The 15,899-nt window shown below is 42.3% G+C and overlaps 1 protein-coding gene across 1 annotated transcript in view; it reads right to left on the bottom strand.

Annotated features, from left to right (window-relative positions):
- tmprss3a (transmembrane serine protease 3a) overlaps positions 1-14,581 on the bottom strand; it is a gene marked incomplete at its 5' end in the record, with an annotated part of 50,501 nt that extends 35,920 nt beyond the window's left edge. The window contains 6 exons of the mRNA XM_083921960.1: positions 878-1,001; positions 1,311-1,427; positions 8,076-8,189; positions 10,673-10,907; positions 13,636-13,645; positions 13,899-14,581. Coding sequence (XP_083778086.1) covers positions 878-1,001; positions 1,311-1,427; positions 8,076-8,189; positions 10,673-10,907; positions 13,636-13,645; positions 13,899-14,581 — 1,283 coding nt within the window. The remainder of the gene's footprint in view (positions 1-877; positions 1,002-1,310; positions 1,428-8,075; positions 8,190-10,672; positions 10,908-13,635; positions 13,646-13,898) is intronic.
- Between the last annotated feature and the right edge of the window lie 1,318 nt (positions 14,582-15,899).

The following is a 15,899-nucleotide window of genomic DNA, read 5'->3' as shown; positions in this document are numbered from 1 at the left end:
TGACAGACAGACAGAATGCACAGCTGATGATCAGGCTGTTGATAACAGTGTTTTCCAAATATGGGGATGAGACTGATCACTGTGATACATGTTAATATATGAAAAATATCTTCTACGTTTTGCTTCTGATATGCTCAGACCTGAACTCATGTGACTATGATGTGTCTATAAAGCTCTTTAATCCCTAGCTCTTTACTATGATCATTTGATGTAACAAAGCAACATTTAAACTTCAGTCCTGTTCAACTAAATGAGCTGTTTGTGTTGAGACAGGAAACAGCACTGTTAAGAAACTCTAATTTCTTTAGATGGGACCACTCCATTAGATCATGTGGGTGCTAGTGTAAGGATCATCAGGAAAAACTGTTAAACCAGGTCATCTCCTGGGCACTGCCGAGGTGCTGTTGAGCAAGGCACCGAACCCCCAACTGCTCTGGGCGCCAGTCACTGGCAGTCCCCTCGCTCTAACATCTCTCCATTGGTTGCATGTATATAGGTCCTGTCTGAGCATGTGTGTGTATTTCGGGCCTGTGTGTGTGTAAAATGAAAAAAAAATAATAGAGTGAAAATTGAATTTCCCCATTCACGGGACTAATAAAGGAATTCATCTTCTTGAAATGAATCGTAAGTGTACAAACCAGAAAACCAAACATGCCCATTGAATAATGCTATGCTAAGGGGTGAGTGAGACAGCATTTGGTCTACCTTTGCTCCTTTAGAGGTATCCTGTCATGAACTGTGTTCAACAAAGTCAGTAGGAAATCATCTGGGGACAATTACTTTCTCTACAAAGGTCTTGGGAATCCCTCTATTAATTGTAAAGGTATCTCCCACAGGACAAATACTGTATGTTGGACCTTAGAGTCGCGGTCTTAACCTGGAGTATCCCAGCTGCTTGCAGGCAGAGACCCCCAGCCAGTTATTCCAGCCTTCTGAGCACACTGTCCTCCATACTCCCCCTCTCTGGACCTGCACCACTGAGCTTCTCCCACTCAGACGCACTGACACACACACACACACACACACACACACACACACACACACACACACACACACACACACACACACACACACACACACACACACACACACACACACACACACACACACACACACACACACACACACACACACACACACACACACACACACACACACACACACACACACACACACACACACACACACACACACAGAGTTATAGAGGTGAGCAGAAGGGTTGTTTATTTGTATTCTGATGTTGTCCATTTGGCTGAATGACACACTGATTTGTTATTATGTATCCGTGTGTTCATGTGTGTGTGTCTCACCACAACCGAGCTCGTCCTCTCCATTGTCACAGTGCTCCTCTCCGTCACACTGAGCCGAGGGCCTGATGCATTTAGACGAGGAGCCACAACGAAACTTCCCCACACACCTCAGACCCACTGTAGACACACACACACACGCACGCGCACGCACGCACACACGCACACACACACACACACACACACACACACACACACACACACACACACACACACACACACACACACACACACACACACACACACACACACACACACACACACACACACACACACACACACACACACACACACACACACACACACACACACACACACACCAAGAGGTGAATGATAAATCACTGAAGGTTCTGTAGGCTACGCTAACAACAAACAATCCAAAGAGATTCTATTCTACTGCATCAGGAGCCCTTACAGTCAGGCTGGTCATTCTCAGTTTCTAACCTTACGGGCATGTGTTCAGCAGGTGAAGCAGACCCATTTGGTTTCAGCTGAGTGTTTGTTCAGATGATCAACTGATCCTCCAGCCGTGTGAGCCATGCTCTGCTATCGACAGTGACCCAACTCCATTTGACACCAGTTACTTCCCATCACTGTTTGGGTGAGCACTGCCCCTGCACCTCCAAGACTACAGACAGCCAGTGCACTCAGCAGCGGAATGTTTTCCCCTGTGTCTACTCTATCAATGAAATAGACATATAAATGTCTGGAATAAATAACCACATGGATAAATTTAGTTAAATATTGAAATGAAGCCATACTGTGTTTTTAATTTTCAACAGTTTGATTGAACTTAATTATTTAATTTAATTTAATTATAGCTATACTTATTATTATTGTTATTATTATTATTATTATAATATTATCAATATGCTCTTTTTCCAATTCATGTCATTTTCTATGACAGTGGAGTGTGCTCGCCCCTCATCTTTCAGCCAATCACGTGCTTCCAGCTGACCAGTAGGCCTACCAACTGCAATCTAGCTAACCAAAGATAAGTCCCCTTTAAAATGAGATAAATACTGTAAATGAACCAGCTGGTTTGTTGGGTAGCCAGGTAGCATACGTAGCTTTGATAAAGGATTATGTTTTTGTTTTGTTTTTTGGTACCGTACACAGAATATTTCTTGTTATGTTAATTGTTAATACGGGGTAATTGTTAAGGTTTGTGTTTGATCAGGACCCAAGTGCACGACTCGACTCTGGTTCAAAGTGCAACAAACAATCTTTAATGTTCAAAAGGGTGCAAGCATAGGTGAGAGGTGGAGGGGTAGTGCGAGGTCCCTGCTTCATTCCCGCCCTAAAGACACGCCGATCAACCAATCATAGTGAACTACAGGCAGTGACGAGGATTTCTCATCCTATTATTTTTTATTCAGAGTAGCAGGAAGTCATGATTGAAAATGAAAACAGAACAGAGGAGTTACATCCATCGTGTCCTAACAGCACGCACGAGTGTCACTGTCTGACGACACTTATTCACAGAATGTGTTGAACAAGCTGTAAAATATCCGCCTAAAAACAGGTAAATGTCCCGTGCACCAGCAGACTACTAATGTGTTTAACCAGGTGGCAGCGCCGTTACTTCACAGAGGCTGCTGTCTGCCCAAACCTGCCACACACACAGTAACACAAAGTGTTCACCTCAGATGGTAACAAAATGAACCTTTTCAGCTACCTAAAGAGACAGCATCTTAAACAGTCTGCTGAGAGTGAAACGGCGAGACCAGCCACACCCCAGGAGCAGAAGAAACGGGGAGATTTGTGTTAAATGTCCATTGTAGTTGGCACAAGTTGGCTCAGCCTGTGACTTTAATTTACACCCACAGTGTGATTTTGAATCCAGCCCTTATTGGGTTGATGGTTTTGGTTTCCATTGACTGTTGTTACATCATTTTGTTCTCAACAAATGATATAATATGAATCAGTAAAGGTTTTCTACTTGAATAATTTGTTAATTAACATCTAATGTGTGATTGAGTGTTCCCTTCATTTTCTTGAGCAGTACTTAACGGGTTGGGGGCACTATTCTAGGTTAGCCATCGTTAGCAATACCAGTTGATATCAACGCATTATGCTGTATTTTGTACAAAAACTGTAGCACCATTTCCACAGACAGAAGACGGTACTGTGTGTACGACTGATTTAATGAGAAGATTGAAGATTGTTTTCCTACAGCTTTCACTTCTGTTGTTCCCCCATGGTCCCCCCCATGTTGGATTGCGAGGGTTTGCGAGAGATCTCCGACGACAAACTCAGAAACTTCTGAGTTAAACTGGAACGTGTGTGTGTGTGTGTTTGTGTCAGGATGTAACGTTACTCACACAAGCAACAGGTCAACTAGCAAGCAAGCTGAGCAAGAACTCTCCGGCTGCTTAGTCTGACCCTTTTAAAATATGATTTATGGGTTCAAACACTCATCAACCAACCCATTCCATCCATCAGTAGAGACAATTATTCAAACTCACACCTCCGGGCAATTTAGAGTCATCAATGAACCTTTTTGGAAAGTGGGAGGAATGCAGCGAAAAACCCACGCAGACCAAGGAGAACATGCAAACTTCACACAGTAGGGCTCTTGCTGTGAGGCGACAGTGCTATCCACCACACCATCGTGTTGCAGACCAATCACATTGTGTTGTTTAATTATATTATAAGACAACAACACAGAGGTCTGCTGTGTGCAGACGGAAAACTTTTTCACTCCTTCAACCTCAATTCAATTCAATTCAATTCATCTCATCTCATCTCATCTCCAACCACTTATCCGGGGTCGGGTCGCGGAGCTGGCAGCTTTAGCAGGGGACCCCAAACGTCCCTTTCCTGGGCCACATTAACCAGCTCTAACTGGGGGATACCGAGACGTTCCCAGGCCAGTGTAGAGATATAATCTCTCCACCTAGTCCTGGGTCTTCCCCGAGCTCTTCTCCCAGCTGGACGTGCCTGGAACACCTCCCTAGGGAGGTGCCCAGGGGGTATCCTTACTAGATGCCCGAACCACCCTTAACTGGCTCCTTTCAATGCAAAGAAAAGACCACACTCTATAACCTATTTATGATTTACACAGACCGAACAAATCCCCCATTGAGTACGGTGGCAACGAAAACCTTTCCTTTTACAGACAGGAATGTGGAATAGATCCAGCTCTATGGAGGACGGACATCTGTCTGCACTGCTTGGGGAGGAAGAAAAGGAGAGAGAAAGAGAGAAAAGACAGACTGATGGACAGAGAGAGATAAAGACAGACACAAAGACAGACAGAGAGAAAGAGACACTTCCAGAGATGCAAGAACCTCGACAAAAGCAGCACAGATAGCTTCACTTCTTCCGTTCTGACCTTTCACAATAAAAGCTCACACACACACACACACACACACACACACACACACGCTGCACGTAGTTTACTGTTTACCAGAGGGAACTCAAATTCATTCAGAGCATTTCACTAAAAGGATAAAATATCTGACAGCTGAATTCAATTCAATTTTATTTATAGTGCCAAATCATAACAAAAGTTATCTCAGGACACTTTACAAACTAGGTAAAGACCACACTCTATGACTTATTTATGATAAACATAGACCCAACAATTCCCCCGTAGAGTACGGTGGCGACGAAAACCTTCCCTTCTACAGGCAGGAACGTCAGACAGACCCAGCTCTGTGGAGGACGGCCATCTGTCTTGACCGGTTGGGGATGAAGAAAAGGAGAGAGAAAGAGAGAAAAGACGGACAGATGGACAGAGAGAGACAAAGACAGACACAAAGACAGAGACAGACACACTTCCACTAACTATAATAATATCAATAGTAATGTGAATATGACTTATATGTTATGGCAGTTAATACAGCAGAATAGCAGAAACAAGCCAAGCTAAGGTTATAGATTATAATAGTAGCAGCAGGCACCACCACGATCAGCAGAGACCTGCGAGACGACAGAGCACAAACAACTCCGGGGAAGAAATTGAATTAGTAACAGGCATTGATGAGACATGAACAATACAGACAGAGAGGAGAGAAGCTCAGAGTATCTGGAAAAGTATTATCCCCCGGCAGACTAGGCCTATAGCATAATTAACATGCATAATTAATTAGAACAAAATCAGCTTAAAAATAACAACATTGCTAAGGGCTCGTAAGCCCTAGCTGTAAGCTTTATCAAAAAGGAAAGTTTTAAGTTTACTCTTAAATATGGGGACAGTGTCTGTATTTCGAATAACACTTGGGAGTTGGTTCCACAGGAGAGGAGCTTGGTAGCTGAAGGCTCTGCCTCCCATTCTACTTTTGGAGACTCTAGGAACGACGAGTAGCCCTGCATTCTCAGAGCGCAGCGATCTAGTCGGGTAATACGGTACTATGAGCTCTTTAAGATACGACGGAGCCTGACCAATAAGAGCTTTGTAGGTAAGGAGGAGAATTTTAAATTCTATTCTAGATTTTACAGGTAGCCAGTGCAAAGAAGCTAATACAGGAGAAATATGTTCTCTTCGATTTGTTTTAGTAGCTGCAGCATTTTGGACCAACTGGAGACTCTTAACAGACTTATTGGAGCAGCCTGATAAAAAAGGAGTTGCAGTAGTCCAGCCTAGACTATGCAACTCCTTATTATCAGGCTGCTCCAATAAGTCTGTTCCCCACGCTTACAGATCTCTGCTGTTAATAAGTGAATACAAACCAAAGTAAAAACAAACCTGAAGCTAAAGAAACTTACAGTTTTCTCGATTGCTAAGACACATTTCTTGAGAGCTTCTCTCCTTTTCTCTAAACTGTGAACACAAGCCCCAATTTTCGAGCTACATTCACAAAATCTCAGACTCTTCTTGCAAAACCAAACTTTCACCTCAAAACAGTTCAATCTGTGCCCAAAACTGAACTTTGTTGTCAAATCGTGCCCCAGGTCAATCAAAATTAAAAACACTACTGAGCCGTCACTAAACACTACATAGAAAAATAGAAAACACAATGCTCAGGACATGAAGCTGAATGCATGTTGCAAAACAAAAAACCTGTGCATTTAGCACTTGCATACGATTTCTGTTTTTTGTCTTTGTGTACATTTGCCACTTGTGTACATGTGCCACCTGTCCTCCCACCCCCATGTGGCAGTCTTTCAATTCTACAAAAAGAGATCATGCAGTTACAAAGAATTTACATGGAATACTAGGCCTACAGACAGTTAGACTAACCCTACGTTACAACACTACAGTACATTGGCACAGTGATGTACTGAAACATATATTTACTTACAGTATACTGTGGTACAGTATATACTGTAATATGTCATACAGTAATTTGCTCTCAACATTTACATACTGTACTATAATGTCAAAAAAGATAATTACCAGTGAATCTACCAATGTTTGGTTGTACCCTTTGTCCGGCCTCCCTCATGCTCATACCACGGACAAGAACATGGTCAATCACAGTAGCTCTGATTTCATCAGATATTACTGTTCTTTGTCTTCGCTGACCACCTTGACCACCTCGACCCCCTTGACCTCCTCTCACACAAACTCTTCCTCTCAGATTTCAATCCATTGTAGTGCCTCACAAATCAGTGCTCTCTGAACTGGCTTTATATATTCCCTCACATCATTAGCCACAAGTGTGATCAATTTTGAGTTGTAGTGTTCAAGTGGTGACAACCGTGCTTTAACTGTGTTTGACTTTTGCCACCTGTGCTCACCATTATGCAGCACAGGTGCATCACAATGAAAATGTGTTGGGAAGTTTTGTCTAAACAGGTGAAAATTGCTCATGGTTTTGCCAAAAGAGTGATTGATTCAATCAGTGGGTTCAGGCAACAGAGAAATTGGTTCAGACAACAGGGTTTAGTGTTTTAGCAATTGAAAAAAACTGTAAACGAAAAGACCTGCGAGTCTGAGTGAGGGAAAGAGAGAGAGTGTGTGCGTGACTGATCTTGTCATGCTTGAACCGGTTCACACTGAAAAAAAAAAGTATACCTATAAAAGAACCTATATCCAGGTTCCAATTTGGGACGAACTTTTCAGGTGCTGAAGCAAGTTATTTTTGATCGAAATGCCCTGGTCGCTTCAAACTCTGATGGGCGAACCGGAACGGAACGCGTTCTCTGTCAGTCAAATACCAAGTCTAGTGTTTCAAGGTGCAAAATATGGCATAATGCATTGTCATCAACAGGTATTGCCATCAGTGGATAACCTGGCTATGGTCCCCCCACCCAATTAAATGTTAAATTTTCTGGTCAACTCTGGTGTGACGTCATTCCCAGTTCTGACCTGCCGGGTCTCTCTGTTGAATGTTTGCAAAGCAAGTTTCAAAACCTATAGGACCAAGATTTGTAACACTGAAGACATTTCACTGCAGCAGACATTGTAAGAGTGGAGCAATTATTTCACATCTTAGTTTCCAATGTTTGAATCCTGTTCCTTAGTGTTAAAACCATAGTTAACACATTCAAAATGTACTTTCAACCTGAGTTTGAAGGTTTTGATATGTGATGTAATCTAACTACATAGATTTAAAGATGGTGGCAGCACAGGTCTGACAAAGGGAAAAACATTTACTGAGGGCAAATAATCTGACACAACACAACGCCTTTCTTCATGTTAACTTGTTACTGTAACTATGTATTGCTCCTCTAAAATGGCAGTTTCTGTTCACATGATGGTATAAATCAAATCAGCAACATCATGCATTCTGACTGCACTGTGTGTTAGGGACCAAGTAAGGGCCCCATCAAAAATTTGTAGCCAAATGGAAGTTGACACAGCACCTAGCCCCTTACCTCCAAGGCCAATGCCGAGAGAGAGAGTGACCACCAAGATGAAGCATGAAGCGACTAGGAGCTCGATGCGGTGGGCCAGCAGTCTGCTCTTCCAGCTTTTCTCCAAGTCATCCTCTATTAAGACAGAAGCACATTTGGTGTTCTAGTGAGTATTAGTGTCAGGATGCTGTGTGTTGCCAGTGCAACTTTGTGACTCACTTGTGTGTTTTAACAACAATTGAGCTCGGTAGTACAGAGGGAAAAGATACATGAGGGGTACACACACAATACTGGTTAGTAGGGATGAGCAAGTACATTATTATCTGTATCTGTTTACCAAATTAATTATATAGTATTATAGTATCTGTGCGATCCATCCTCGGAGTGGGAGGGATTTAACCCAGAAGTGGGTCGAGTTGTTTTGAATTGGCCAGGGCTTTAACCAGTATGTTATTTTAAGCATGCAATTGATATGGTTGATCAGAAATAGTTCTGTTTATTACTGATTAGAAAACTATTTCCAGGACAGCATCAGCATTTAGCTTCCGATCAATGGTTTTGATCACAACAGCAAACAAACTATTTTTTAATTTACTATTTAAGTTTACAACAATGAATACAACACATGAATGTAATGAAAAAGAGTTTTCATACTCAACATAATTTTCCTTTTTTTAACTTTTAATTTTTCTTTAGATTTAAGATTTAAAAAACTTTTTGGATCTTTTTTATGTGAGAGTCTGTGTGTTTGAGTGTAGCTTAATTAATTTGTCATATCTACACCACTACTACCTTTATTTTTTATGGAATACAGCAAGACAGTGACAGACACTCAGTTAAAAAGTAAACAAATCTCCACAGGCATAGACGCAACATGAGTCCCATTCTACCAAGCAGCACGTCTGAACGAACCCATGCTTACAGAACTCTGCTGTTAATAAGTCAATACAAACCAAAGTAAAAACGAACCTGAAGCTAAAGAAACTTAAAGGAAAAGACCTGCGAGTCTGAGTGAAGGAAAGAGAGAGAGTGTGTGCGTGTGTGTGTGCGCGTGTGTTTGTGTGTGTGTGTGTGTGTGTGTTTGTGTGTGTGGGTGAGTGTGTGTGTGTTTGTCTGTGTGTGTATGTGTGTGTGTGTGTGTGTGTGTGTGTGTGTGTGTGTGTGTGTGTGTGTGTGTGTGTGTGTGTGTGTGTGTGTGTGTGTGTGTGTGTGTGTGTGTGTGTAGTGGAGGGGAACACAGCAGCAAACATATCACAGATGCAGACACAATCCGCTAATAAGGATTTTCATTCAATCCGAGCACTGATATTGACACGTATTACTCGTGTCATACTCGGCAAAAGTGCTTTATCCGTACCAGATACTCGTTTCAGCCGAGTATCCGACTCATCTCTACTGGTTAGTAGATACATTCATTGTTGGTTTGGGTCTTTATATTTTCTTAGAAGAAAAAACGACATCAGCCTAATCCTATAATAATCCAAAACACGCTTTACTGAGAAGAGGACACTATCATCCCTGGAGTTGTTGGTGCTTTGTCGTCTCTCAGGTCTCCTCCTACTATTATTACTATTACTCATATAAACTATCATTAGTGTTATAAATTATAACATTTGTAGCCATAAAAACATCATCAGTAATATATCTCATTGTATCACAGCTGTTATTATCACTACTTATCATTGATCATATTTACCACCATAATTATTACTAGTGTCATATTCTATCACCTTAGCTGTACTTCTATTATTCTACTATAGCAACTGCCATGACATATAGGTCTGTCTGCCTTTGTCTTTCTCTATCCATCTGTCTGTCTTTTCTCTCTTTCTCTCTCGTTTTCTTCCTCCATAACCGTTGAGGACAGATGTCCGTCCTCCATAGAGCTGGGTCTGTTCCACGTTCCTGTCTGTTAAAGGGAAGGTTTTTGTTGCCACTGTGTGCACAAGATTGCCTCATGGAGAAATTGTTGGGTCTCTGTAAACCATAAATAAGTCATAGAGATAACTTTTGTTATGAATATAATTAAGTTACTTGGTGTATGTAGTCGTAGATCATTTTGTTCTAACCTAACCAACTCCAGAGCTGGAAAAAAAACCTGTACCTACAATATGTAGAGTGTAAACGCAACCTAAAACCTCTCTGTGTGTATGATGTTTTACATCATATCACTTTTCATACTATGCCCTGCTCACTCACTGCATGTATCTGTTTGCCCTTCGAGAGACTTTCTAAAACCCATGTGTGTTTAAAAAAAATTAAACTGTAGACTTTACTTTAAGTCCATTGTTTTTGTTTTGTCTCTATACACAGCTAAACTGTAACTTTTCATTAATGATAAATAGTCATTCATCTCCAATGGAAGCATCACAAAAGCTGAATAAACAGGATTGTCTGGGAAGGTACAGAAACAAATGTTCTAATGGGAGAATGAAGATGACTGAGAAGATGAATTCAAACTTAATCTGGGACAGATGTAGCACTATTACGCTTGTACCAGTGTGTCAGTCACATCATCTCACATTTCAAGCAGATCCCACCGTAACTCTACCCATCTGCAGTAATCTCCATCATGTTTCATGGTGTAGCATTAACTCAAGAACATAACAGGGTCTCACCGTGCATAAATGGCTGCACCTTGGTGATTGGCATGTTCGGGCTGGGTGCAGCTGAAGGTCGGGCCTCTTCAGGTTTGGCGGACTCTTTCTCGGATTGGGAGTCAGCGGCAAAGCTACCCAGGGGGCTGACGTTCAGTGTGTTGGGAGTCTCAACAGTGGGGAGGTCTTCCTCCGTCACCGAAACCACCTCTATCCTCGAGGGGTCCAGTTGGTCAGATGCCTCCGCTTGAAGTTCCTAAATGGGGAAATAGAGAGGGAAATTATCTATATGACTGTTTTATTTTATAAATAGCATCTACTGAGCTGTTGGTGATAGCAGAGAATCAAATGTGAAGACTTAATCCAATATTTCTGAGATGTATTCAGGATCAAACATTTTAACAGGATACCCATTTTAATCCAGGTCTGTGTCACGGCAATATGGGCATTGTGTTCAGATGAACGTCATTTGGCCTGTCCCTGTGTGTGGCAGAGGTCCCCACAGAATGGAAAGTTGAATGAGACTGGGACCAAACACTGTTCATCTGAACACAATGCACAATCAGTAGAATCTTGGTTTAAGCTGGTGATAAGGAAGATGTTTCTCACACAGAATTGTCTGCAGTGCAAACTACTAGGTTGATGCAGAAGGTAAGTTTGCAGATTCCCATGGACAATGCTTCAGTAGTGCCTTAGCAAATTTTCAAATGAGGCTACACACATCTTGACAGCAAGGCAATCCCAGAGGATTTAACCAACATGCATTTTTGGTACATATTTTCTACACTGGACTTCCAAACTTTCACCTATTAAAGAGCAGATGAAGCAATACCAAGACCGTTCTCTGGACAAAAAAATACTTTTCTGTTTGACCACCAGCTGATTGCACAGCCTGGTCACCAGAGAAAAATGTTGCCATTATATATTTCTGCAAACCACAGAAACATTTACATGAAATGTTTTTGGCACCCTATACCGCTGTGGTTCCGGTGGATAGGGCCACACACACACACACACACACACACACACACACACACACACACACACACACACACACACACACACACACACACACACACACACACACACACACACACACACACACACACACACACACACACACACACACACACACACACACACACACACACACACACACACACACACACACACACACACACCAGACTTTTACTCAAGGGACAGCAGTTGGCGTCCTGTTGGTGGGAAACTTAATTACATAACAGATGAACTTATTTTAACCCCAAACACAATATTTTCCTCACCATAACCTAATCATGTAGTTTTGTGTTTTAAACCTTAACATTTGGTTTTGTTTAACCTAACCATGTAGTTTTGTTTTGTCTAATCCTAACCATGTAGTTTTGTTGCTTAAACCTAACCATGTAGTTTTGATGTCTAAACCTAAATATGTAGTTTTCTTTTGTCTAAAACTAACCATGTAGTTTTGTTGCCTAGACGGAACCATGTAGTTTGGATGTCTAAACCTAACCATGTAGTTTTGTTGTTTAAACCAAACCATGTCGTTTTGTTTTGTCTTAACCTAACCATGCCGTTTTGTTGCCAAAACCTAACCATGTAGTTTTGTTTACTAAACCTAACTAAGTAGTTTTGATGTCTAAACCTAACCAAGTAGTTTTAGTGCCTAAACCTAATAATTTTGTTTTCATGCTTAAACCTAACCAAGTAGTTTTGTCCCCCAAACCTAACCATGTAGTTTTGATGCTTGAACCTAACGATGCAGTTTTGTTGTTTAAACCTAACCAAGTAGTTTTGTTGTCTAAACGTAACCATGTATTTTGATGCTTAAACCTAACCATGCAGTTTTGTTGCCAAAACCCAACCATGTAGTTTTGTTTACTTAACCTAACCTAGTAGTTTTGATGTCTAGTACTAGGTGGCAGCCTGTAACAGTGGGTTTTTAAGTTTTTCAAAACTTTTTTTTTTTTTTTTTTTTTGTGTTTGTGTTCTGGTTTTCAACTTTTGGTGACTCTTCTCCGGAGACTGGGAGAGGACGAACACCTTTCTTTTTTTCTTTTTTGAACTTTTACAGCACTTTTTGTGATGTTTTTGTTTTTGTGATGGTTTTGCTAACCCTAGCAACGGAGGGTCAGGAGCGCATCACTTAGCTCATTGTTTACACACGCGACCGGCTGATTGCGCTGTGTGAACCTGTACTGCTGCCCGGAGCCAGACCTGAGGTCCTGAAGGAGCTGCGGAGGAGACGCCGTGGCTGCAGAGGCGGAGTGAAACGGAGGGTGAAGAGGAGGAGACACAGACCTGCTGTACCGGCGATCGTCATGGGAAACGTTAGGTCTCTGGCCGTGTGTTGTGTTTCACGGAGACATGGCTTCACTCACACATCCCGGACCACAGCGTGGCGATTGCCGGTTTCAGCACTGTTCGGGCGGACAGGGACGTGACAAGCAGCGGAAAGAAAAAAGGAGGAGAAGGGGATTGCACCAGTGGCGAACCGTGAGCACTACAGCTGGGCCTTCACCTCACCGCCGAGAAGAAAAAAAATCATCGCGGAAAAAAGCAACAGTACAACGAATTAAAAGGGTTTTACAAGTACAAATTTAATTAACGATGACAAGGATGTAAACAAATAGACCATAACGTCAATAACATTCTCCGCAACAAGAAACATTCTCAACATTAACTTCGGAAAATCTGGAAATATAAAAGGTCACCCAGAATGTCACCCCGTGACGCTGCGGACACAGAGGCTCATTTCATCACCTTGGACAGCGCTATGAAATCACGGCGCATGACAAATCATTCACACATAAATTCATTAGCATTATCAATCTACAATACAATTTCAAAAGTTACACAAAGCTTGTAATACAAAGACTATTTTTTAAAGTTGCAATGAAGTGCAAATGCCTCTCCATGCGCAATTACGCATAGCGCAATGAATACCAATGTCAAATAAATTGAAGTCACAATTTTTACTACTATACCTCCTTAATTCTCCACAGGGAAAGGGACAGACAAGTGAACATGAAGAGAATAAAAACCCTCTGAAAAATCCAACCACACACTTATGATACGTTTGATACATTGATTGATTGATTGATTGATTGGTTGATTGATCACATACTGAATTCAAGGCAATTTGCGCTGGGACAACCTCCGCAATAAATACAAATTCCCAAATGTCCACTTGGCCAGTAATCTTAATCCCATGAAATAATAATCAAGGTGTATTATAACAGAGGCCTACCTTAAATAAACACGAAGTCCATTCGTCGCCGAGAAAGACCGCTCCACGGAGGAGGTGGACACGGGGATGGTCAGCACCAGGCAGGTGAGGTGATACAGCTGCGGCATGCTCTCAGTCAGCTCTTTAAGAGTCAGAAAGTACAGCAGGTCTGCTGGGCTCCTTGCCTCAAAGTTTGCCATGTTGTACATGACCGTCAGTTCAGTCTTGAGCCTGGGGAGGTCAAAATGCAGCCCGTAGCTTTCCGTGAGGCTCTGGAACTCAGAGCTGGGGAAGTTTTCTCTGTGTGAGGTAAACTTCTTGGGGTCCAGAAGGGCAAGGAACATGAGTTTTTCATGATCCTTGAACCTGTTCCGCAGCTGAGTGAGGATGTTGTCCAGGATTTCACTGTGCAGCCGCTGGTACGCTGCGCGCACATCTCCGACTCTCCGTGCCCTGCGTCCGCTGGGAACCTCGACTTCGCGCACAGTGTCCTCATAGATGGAGTCAAATTCAGAATCTTTACTCTCATCATGTCCTCGAAATGCCAGCTCTTGCTTTCCAAGAAATGTGACGACATTGATGAGACGTTTCAGGATTTCTCTGTTCTGCCTGACCTTGTTGTTGTGGGCCGTTGTATGATTCCAGCGCTGCTCATCTAGCTGAAGATCAATTCTTGTGTCCCCAAAAGTTTTCAAATTGACCATCGCTTGCAGGTGTGCCGCAGAATCTTGATGTCGATGGGCTGACTTTGTCAGATTTGTAAGGCTGACAAATCCGCCGCTGACCCAGGTGGATGACTTGTCAGTTGTAAAAAGTAAACAACTCCAGCAGTACAGCCTGTTTGTTTCCTTACAGCCAGTCATCCATGGATACCGCTGATAATTTTCGGTCTTGAAATGCCTTTCCACTTTCTTAACCTTTTCTTTTAATTCCAGCTCTGGAGTAAGTCTTCCGTTTTTTATTATTTCAAGTTTTTCTGTGAAGGCCCGCCTTGAAAAGGGCGATGCTATCAAGCTAGCCACAACGTCACTCTCGTCTTCCGCCATTTAAATCAACCGCTCTCACCACTCTGCATAGATTCGCTGCTTGGACTTCATGAAGGCCTTCGATCTTTTGTTTAATTCCCGCCCTCTTGAAATCAAACCGTGATTGGTCGATTTGCCCGTCACTCACCACACCAAAACATATAGCTTGGCCTTCCCCGGGATTCGTGAAGTCCTAACCAATGAATGAGCCAGCTAACCTGGCCTTAATAGAGACAGACGATTATGATTGGATAACAGGTTTTCAGGACATGAACTTGACAGAAAGCTTATTTTTAGAACAAAGATGAGAGAAAATGTATTAATATATTGTATTAAATTAAATGCGATAGAAATAAAAAAATATATATATTTTTTTTTATTGAATACTTCATTATTATTATTATTGAATTTATTATTATTTCTTATTTATTTAGGCCTTCTCTGAAGGCGTAGAAGGCCCTGAAGGTTCCCCACTGGATTGCACTGTACGTGAGTGAGAGGTGGTGTTATCCCAGGCACGTGAAGAAACGTCTCTGTACCCCGGACATTGAACTGTTGACTGTGGGGATGAGGCCTTATTATTTGCCCCGGGAATTCACGTCTGCCATCATTATCGGTGTGTACGTTCCTCCTTCAGCTGATGCAGCGCTGGCCTGTGACGTCATCCACTCCGCTGTTGCCCAGATACAGACGCTGCAATCTAATGCATTTATTGTCATCACTGGGGATTTTAATCACGTCTCACTGGATAAAAGCCTCCCAACATTTCACCAGTATGTTGACTGCCCCACCAGAGACTGTAACACACTGGATCTGTTTTTTGCAAATGCTAAGGATGCATACAGTCCCACAGCCCTCCCCCTCTTGGAAGATCTGACCACAACCTGGTTCTGCTGACCCCTAAGTATATTCCCTTTGTTCAGCGGCAGCCTGTCCACACTAGGAGCGTGAGGAGGTGGACTCAGGAGGCTGCTGACGCACTACAGGACTGCTTTGA

This window comes from Echiichthys vipera (assembly GCF_963691815.1).
Source record: "Echiichthys vipera genome assembly, chromosome: 10".
NCBI lineage: Eukaryota > Metazoa > Chordata > Actinopteri > Perciformes > Trachinidae > Echiichthys > Echiichthys vipera.
The sequence above is the reverse complement of the archived record's forward strand: the minus strand, read 5'-3'. Positions and strand labels throughout refer to the sequence as shown.